Genomic DNA, 7,834 nt, shown 5'->3' on the forward strand with positions numbered 1-7,834 from the left:
GGGATGTGCAGGGGAGTGACCAGAAGGAAATGTTTTGGGGATGACTCTGGCACAGAGTCTCTGTTAATCTATGCCTTCCCTTTTGAACTTACTGTAACCAAAGAGTCCTAAAAAGGAGATATGGCAACAGAGAAACATAATCTGCTGTGTTTCATTCTACCCTGTATGGCAGGTCTTGGACAGGACTACCAGTGGATTGGCCTGAATGATAAGATGTTTGACAGTGACTTCCGCTGGACTGATAGCAGCCCTGTGGTAAGATCGGTTGCTTTCTCACATATCTTTGTCTCAACGAACGTGGCTCAGAGACAATATCAATATTTGGAAACGATGTCGATGACACATACAGTCATCTAGGGAGAGTCATTCTTTTTAGGGGCTGTGGTGACTTTCTCATGACGTACTCTCCTCTGCCTCATACCGCTACACCCTGGTGGGTGACTGCTCTGGTAATAAATTTGATGTAGCACATACTGTAAGGCACCACCTTTTAGGCAGTGTGAGTGCAGTGAAAGAAAACCGACAGCTGCAACAATGCAAGCAGTTGACAAACCAATGTAAAAGAGTAGGCAAGGGAGGGAAATGCACACTGTTCTTAAATGTAATGTTTGTAAAAAATCGCACACAAGTGGGAGCGTGTTTGGTGTAGTGATTGTAGCTGCGTAAGATCCCGTTCACTAGACAGGAATGTTGCAAATTACTGTGTGCATCCGTGTCGTACAGATAGATCATTCACTCACTTCAAAGATAATCCCCCAGGACCATAGATAAGGGCCTGAGGGTAAAAAGATAAGCACAGGCCGCCTATAGAGACCCTTGCTCAGCTGAGAGATTGAGGGGTGATGAGGGTGTTGGTGACACTGTGTAGAGGGGAGTTTGGCAGGCGTAGACAGGTATGGTCCCCCTTCAACCCCCACACGCATCAGAAGGCCCGACCCTCAAACAGCCACCCGGGGCAAGGGCCACCAGGCAGGCAGACACACAGATGGACAGCACCTGTGCTCGGCTGCAGAAAGAGAGAAACACTGGATAGAAGCAGCCCAGGGGGTCTGGGTGGGTGGTCACCTCCTGCGGATATAAGTATAGTATATAAGACTACATATGAATAACTGAATGATGAATGATATATTTATATTTGGAAACATTTCAAGAAAATGTATCAGGGCACTGAAACACCCAAGCTGGTGTATCTTTGGTTGTCTGTGTGTGGGGGTGATCAAAGTTTGTTTGATTATTTTGAGAAGGATGCAGGCCTGCTGTTCAGTTGATGGGTCACCCATTTGTTAACTTGAAGTGAGCTGAGCAGGAAGTCAATGTGTTTTTTAACCATAATGACAGAGTAGCAGAGCCTCAGGGCATGATTGGTTGAGTTGGGGGGGGGGGGGGGGGGGGGGGGGGGGTCACAGCTTTGAAGAGGCTGTTTGAATCTAAAATGTGCTGAAAGACTGCAGGTAGCATCAACTCCCGGTTCGATGCCCCACAGCTCTACAGCTGTGTGTATACTGTATTAATGTGTAGATGAACATCTGTGTTTGTATGGATTTTTGTGCCTGCAGAATTACACTTGTAATGCGAGGCATGCAGCCTGTGTGATGTAATAACATAACACTTCTAGGTTACCATTATGATGAAGACCTCTAGTCAAGTACCTGTAGGGTCTACTGGATTCAGATCATATCTCGGATAGGAAGTGACATGTTAGTGTGTTGTTGCCCCTTAATAATCTTGTGTCTGTTAGGAACCTGTTAAAGAATACTATTGGCTATATGGCTATATGGCTGCCGATTCTGTAGTTTACACGCCTATTTGTAAATGTGTTGGTTTCTGTGCCTTGTGTTAGTTAAATAGACCCTGCAAGTGTCCCTCAGAGCTGAACTATGATGCAGTCACTAGGTTGCTCAGTTTAAGTTGTATCCCAGGTTGCTCTCTCTTGTGGCCATTGATTAAAATCACAGTGATGGCAAACTGCTGCTTAAACAGCACAGGATCTCTCTTTTTGGGATGACTTCTATGGAAGGAGATAGGTGGTAGTAAGAAAACATGTGGTGATTTGGTAACCTTTACCCCACTGGTGTCTTTAGTACAATGTCATGCATTTTATCAAGCAGACTAAATATACATTATAGATAACTGCTGCTCCTAAATAGGTTATAATGATTAATAGAATACAAAAATCATAGCATCTATATCTATATTAGGGTTAGAATTAGTATTGTTTTGGTTCTCTAAAGGACACAAAGCCATCATAATGGCTTACACTTTATGCTCTCCTCTTATTATTCAGCAATATGAAAACTGGAGGCCCAACCAGCCTGACAGCTTCTTCTCCTCTGGTGAGGATTGTGTCGTGATGATATGGCATGAGGACGGCCAGTGGAACGATGTTCCTTGCAACTACCACCTAACTTACACTTGCAAAAAGGGCACAGGTAAGACATACACCCTCTTACTTTGAATACATGGGTTTAGGAAGGAGAAAATGCAAGTCCTCTGTCTACTGTAAAATTCCTCACTTTAATGTTATCGTCACCTCTGCTTCCCAGTGGCCTGCAACCAACCCCCTCTGGTGGAGAATGCTCGTACCTTTGGTAAGAAGCATGAGCGGTATGAGATCAACACCCTGGTGAGATACCAGTGCCAGACAGGCTTTATTCAGAGGCACGTCCCAACTATTCGTTGTCGTGGAGATGGGCGATGGGACAGCCCTAAAATCTCCTGCATGAACCGTGAGTACAACAAGTATTGCTCTGGGTTTATGTCACTGTATTTAACATTTTAACAAACACTTAAATAGTTTTAGAGCTAATACATGACTTTTCTCTAACAGCATCGAGCTATCAGAGGACCTTTATTAGAAGACATCAACACAAAAGTCTCTACAGCATCAACAACTTCAAGAGATGGCCAGACGAGGCCTTCCGCTTTCACCTGCCGCTCTACCGGGCAAGAAGAGACAGGACTGAGAATGAGCTGAAGAGACAGTAATTGCCATGTAACATGGCACAGCTTACCCGAGACGAGAACACATAGCTGATGCTTGTGTGGAAAGAGGAAAAGGATTCCCCAAGAAAAAGCACAAGAGGAAACTCGTCAAAGAAACCAAGAGAACAACCTGTAGTTTTCTTACAATTTGGATGAGGATGGAATGAAGTGCCTTTTAAAAAGATGTTGATTCATGACTTTTCTTATCAAGGGGCACAATACCGATGTGGATAAAATACTTTCAGCTGGCTACTGGAAAAGCAAAAAGTACACTCATCATTCTTTTTTAAACTGCGAATGTTTTTTCTTTGTGCTTAGCATATAATAATAATAATACACCCATGACTGTCTAATACCTCTGTACACCGACTGTGCTATTTAAAACCACCATAAGTGTTCCTTAGTCATAAAAAAAAGCTATTGTGAAAATATAGCGCTTACGTTATGTAAAGGAATCCATTATGTTGTCGTGCTGTTTTAAGCTGGACTTCATTTTAATGAGCGTGCATGCATATGCATATATATGAAGTCCTCAAATTTAACCAGGTTTATTCTATGGCAAGACATCCAAGTTATCAGAACACAAATGGAGGCATCAGTGACAATGAATGCTCATACAAAGGACTCATAGTGTACATTAGTAGATATATCACATACTTACAGAACTGTAAACCTTTGTGAATAATCTTTCTCCAGTCTTCACACCGAATCATTATGGTTTCTTAGCTTTGTCTGAGGAAACTATACCACATTTTACCAAATCACCACCTGCCATTAGCTCCAGCTGTCAATGGATGTCATTGATGTCTTGTCAAGAAACATTTCTATGGATAGATTTCTTTTGTGTGATTTTTTGTTTTTTGCAATTTCATATGAGAGTTTGCTCTCTAAGTACTTACCAACAAAGCCTTAATCCACTGATGGAAATCAATTTCCATTACTATTTTCAAATGAAAGCAGAGAGATGTGGCTCAATTAGCCATGAATTTTATTATGTGTGTTAAGTGCATAACTTACAATTAATTGCTACAGCATGTTTACAATAACTGTAATGCTGTTCATAATTACACACCACAAGAGTCCTGCTATCATCTGTTGCTGTTGTGCTGTAGTCTGTGATGGTTTTCTAGGTAAAGCTTTTTATTCTGGACACTTAACTTTTCTGTTATTGTGGTCAACTGAAATCAGCCTTTGAGAGAATGTATTTTGTGAAACCCTCAAAAAGACTTCAACATAACAGATGCATATAATTTATTTTCAAGCTGCTCTTGTCTCCTTACTTGTTCTACACTTGCAGGTGAAATATGATGCTGCCATCTGTCCCTGGAGTGCTCCACATGTATTTGTATTTTATGTTCAACAGGAAAGCAGCCACAATCACAGACTGTCCAAATGGAATGCATTGAAGACGAAAAGTTGCCTAACAATACAATGGATTTATTTGCCGTTTGACATCTTTAATGCCAGAAGTTGACCAAAGAATATGGAGGGCCCCATCGGCTGCAATAATGTTCTGTAACATTAACTAAATCTTTGTGTATGGTTATGTGTTTCTCCAGCATTTTTTTTTATGGAAAAATGTGTTTGTTTTTTCTGCCTGTGAATGTCTATGTGTGCGCTTTAGTGTGCATATAATATAATTTTATATTTATAACTTTTTATTTTACAATGTGAATGTCTGGGATGCTTGTGAATTTTTTTAAAGAGATCAAACTTGTTTTTTTTTCTGTAAATCACCAACGAAATAAAATAAATATATGGATATTATAAAAACTTTAATTTAATTTTGACTTTTTTAAGTACGTTTTTTATGTGTTGAGTGCTGTGTATGTTCTCCACCTGTTTTTGTAGCTTTATTCCAGAAGTTATGGTTGCCTCTTATCGCTTCCAATCGTCTGTTTTGTAGTGTGTTTTTGGAACAGTAACCTTTTAACAGTATCTGGATGCAGTGTTGGAATAGAGAGATAAAGAGGTTGAATGAATGAAATTGGAGGGTACTCTTACATAACTAGTTCTCAAAGTTTGTGATCAGAGGCAAGACAGGTGCACGAGAGCGGGAGAAATGTGACTCAGAACACATTTTTTGACGTCTGAATCTTTTTTTTACGGTGGAACAGTTAACAGATTGTGTTTTCACAATAGCAATGGTGTTCATTCAGAGAGTCAGTAGGGATGGAATGAATAAAAAACAAGACAATGTGCTTAAGTGACAGTAATCAACCAAACAACAAGTCAAGAAGAACATATGACGAAGCCTATCTTGCTCTTGGATTCACAGTGAATGCGTTGGGAGATGAGGAGAGACCAGGGCATATTTTATGTCTGAAAACTCTGGCAGCTGATATTATGAGACCTAACAAATTAAAAAGACACTTAGAAACATTACACCCCAGTCACGCTGTAGCAGTGACTCGTTCTTTGGTACTGTCATTACCCTTTTTCCAATTTATTTTAGCTGAATGTCTCCATTCCCCTGAGTTAATTGGAGAGTTATTCAGATCACTTGTTGCAGGGTGTGATGATTGGCTCCTATTTAAATATTGAGAGCAGCTTGGTGCATTTCCCCTCTTGGCCAATCAGGATTTGGCAACGCCCTTTCTTTAGGGCTTAAGAGAGGTCGGGAACTGCACACTCAGGGCATTTTGATCCTTCCTTGACTAATTAATGCAGACATCATTTTTTTTGTTGCATATTCTGCCTGAAAAGCTGGTCTTTTGAGATTCCTTTGCTGTCTTTGGATTTAGCTTGATTCTCGGCATTTTTAAACCTAGTTGGAGTGACTATCAAAGAACTCTTTTCCTCTAGGTTACCTGCATTAAGGCAGACACGACTGCTATTTGTGCAAGAGTTTGTGCTTGCCTAATGACTGCAGGCTTTATTTTTTGTATTGGTTTATTTTCATTGAAGCCCTTATTATACACATTTCCTTATCAAAGAGGAATTTGTTTATCATTGAAGAGGCATTTTATTGTAATAAAATAGTTTTTCTTTTTCATTATGACAAAAAGTTGGAAATACACAGTATCACACTGAGGTAATTGTTTTTATAGAGCAAGCAGTGCAGTGGTTTCACCAGCAGGTTGTGCTATCAGACTAAGCCATAAACCTGAGTTTTTGTCAGCACAATACCATAGAAAAGGGAAGATATTTAATTTCCTTCTATAAAGCACCAACACAACTCATCGAAACATAATGTAAGGGATTTACTCTGAATTCTGTGAACCACAATCATGCTCTGTAGAACATCATCCTACCAATGTCCCATTTTCAAAGTAATGCAGTGTCTTGCCTATATATCAAACACTGATGATAAACCCAGCAGCCATGCTCTACAAGCTTCTTGGTGGACAGACGAGACATTCAGGAGTGAATGTGAATTATAGTAAAACATTATGCGAAAAGTGAGCATTTATACTGAAATGGCTGAACTGTGGACCTGCAAAAGTATATCAAACTACAGTTTTTTTTTTATCAAAAGCATGACTGTAGTTGGCTCGTCTTGAATGTCAAATACTTGTTATGCCTACATGACGATGCATAAAGGAGGCAGATGAATTCCCTTGGTGTAAATACAAACTTTCGGAGTACATTACAATGCACCACTATTCCCAGAGTGCCTCTTAACGCAGCAGTGACTTGAAGTGGTCATTGACACTGCCTAATAGCAAAAAGCATCGTTACCAAGGTAATAACATTGATTTAGTCGATGTAATGTTTGTATAAATTTGGGTTACTGTGGTTTCCACTGTGACTGCCCACTCCGACATTAGAGTAGACTCGACTAGTGATTAAAGGCAGCTCCTAGGTGCCCCAGCAAGAGTAAAACATATATTATTGCCACATGAATTGCAGATGTCTCATGGGTGATCAGCGGAAAAACCTGGCCCTCTCGTTCCAGTTCTCTCTGGGATTTAACAGGCTCTCTTGGTTTGTTTTGGTAAGGAAACCCACCCTGGCTCCTCCTGATTTTCCTGGGTTAGACAGGCGTTTCAGACTCCTTATAGATCTGTCCGATGCAGACTATATCCATTACTCTGCTATTTCCCTATTACTTAATCTGGATGACTGTGAGCGTCAAGTGTTTGGGATGTAGCATTATCAGATCTGCTGAAAGTCAGCACAACATTTGATTGGTTGAAACCATACTAGCAACCAAATGAAATGTCCAGCATTACTCCTGCAAAATCAGTCAGCAGTCAGGCAGTGGTTGTCCACAAGAGCCACAATTCACAATTGCTCATACATTGAACTGTTTGCTTCCAACATAAACAAACAAATAAAAGCTCACTTTGTGCCACGAATGTGCAGAAACAAATGCTTTGTGCATTTACCTCAAGTGTGTAATAGTATAGTTTACTCCTTAGATTTTAATTGAGAACTAAACATAATTACTAGACTTTTTTTTATGCTGAAAAAGTGTGAACAATTCTGCACAATCTCTCTGTTTCTTCTGTTACAATCTGCCTCAGCATCCACAGAACAAAAAGCTTGCTTCAATGGACTTTTTATCACACACATTTACATTTCACTGCTGTATCAACTTAAATCTGACCCCATTCCCATGCATTCGCACAAGAACTGTGAAACTCTTCCCTTTTGTTTAACTTAGTTGTGTGCTGGCAGCCCGGCACTGAATACAAAAATGCCAAAGAATAAATAAATGTGAGGAGAGTCTAATCTTAAATCCTCGCCCCGACAAGGGTTCATGCCAGATACATGGCCCCTAATTTGGCAGCTTTAACAATACTGTTTAAATCTCTGCTCAAACCTCTGTATCTTCACATAATGCATGTTGATTGGGTTCATGTGGAAAACAAATGTTCATTGTCGAAAAAAGGGATGGCTACACAAA

At 40.2% G+C, this 7,834-nt stretch overlaps 1 protein-coding gene across 2 annotated transcripts in view; it reads left to right on the forward strand.

Moving 5' to 3' along the window:
* vcana (versican a) overlaps nt 1–4,755 on the forward strand; it is a 46,849-nt gene extending 42,094 nt beyond the window's left edge. For both annotated transcript variants that reach the window (XM_079161057.1, XM_079161056.1), the window contains 4 exons: nt 173–255; nt 2,285–2,429; nt 2,544–2,726; nt 2,828–4,755. In XM_079161057.1, coding sequence (XP_079017183.1) covers nt 173–255; nt 2,285–2,429; nt 2,544–2,726; nt 2,828–2,985 — 569 coding nt within the window. In that variant the 3' untranslated portion in view covers nt 2,986–4,755. The remainder of the gene's footprint in view (nt 1–172; nt 256–2,284; nt 2,430–2,543; nt 2,727–2,827) is intronic.
* Nucleotides 4,756–7,834: the final 3,079 nt, after the last annotated feature.

This window comes from Pholis gunnellus, assembly GCF_910591455.1.
Source record: "Pholis gunnellus genome assembly, chromosome: 6".
Taxonomy (NCBI): domain Eukaryota; kingdom Metazoa; phylum Chordata; class Actinopteri; order Perciformes; family Pholidae; genus Pholis; species Pholis gunnellus.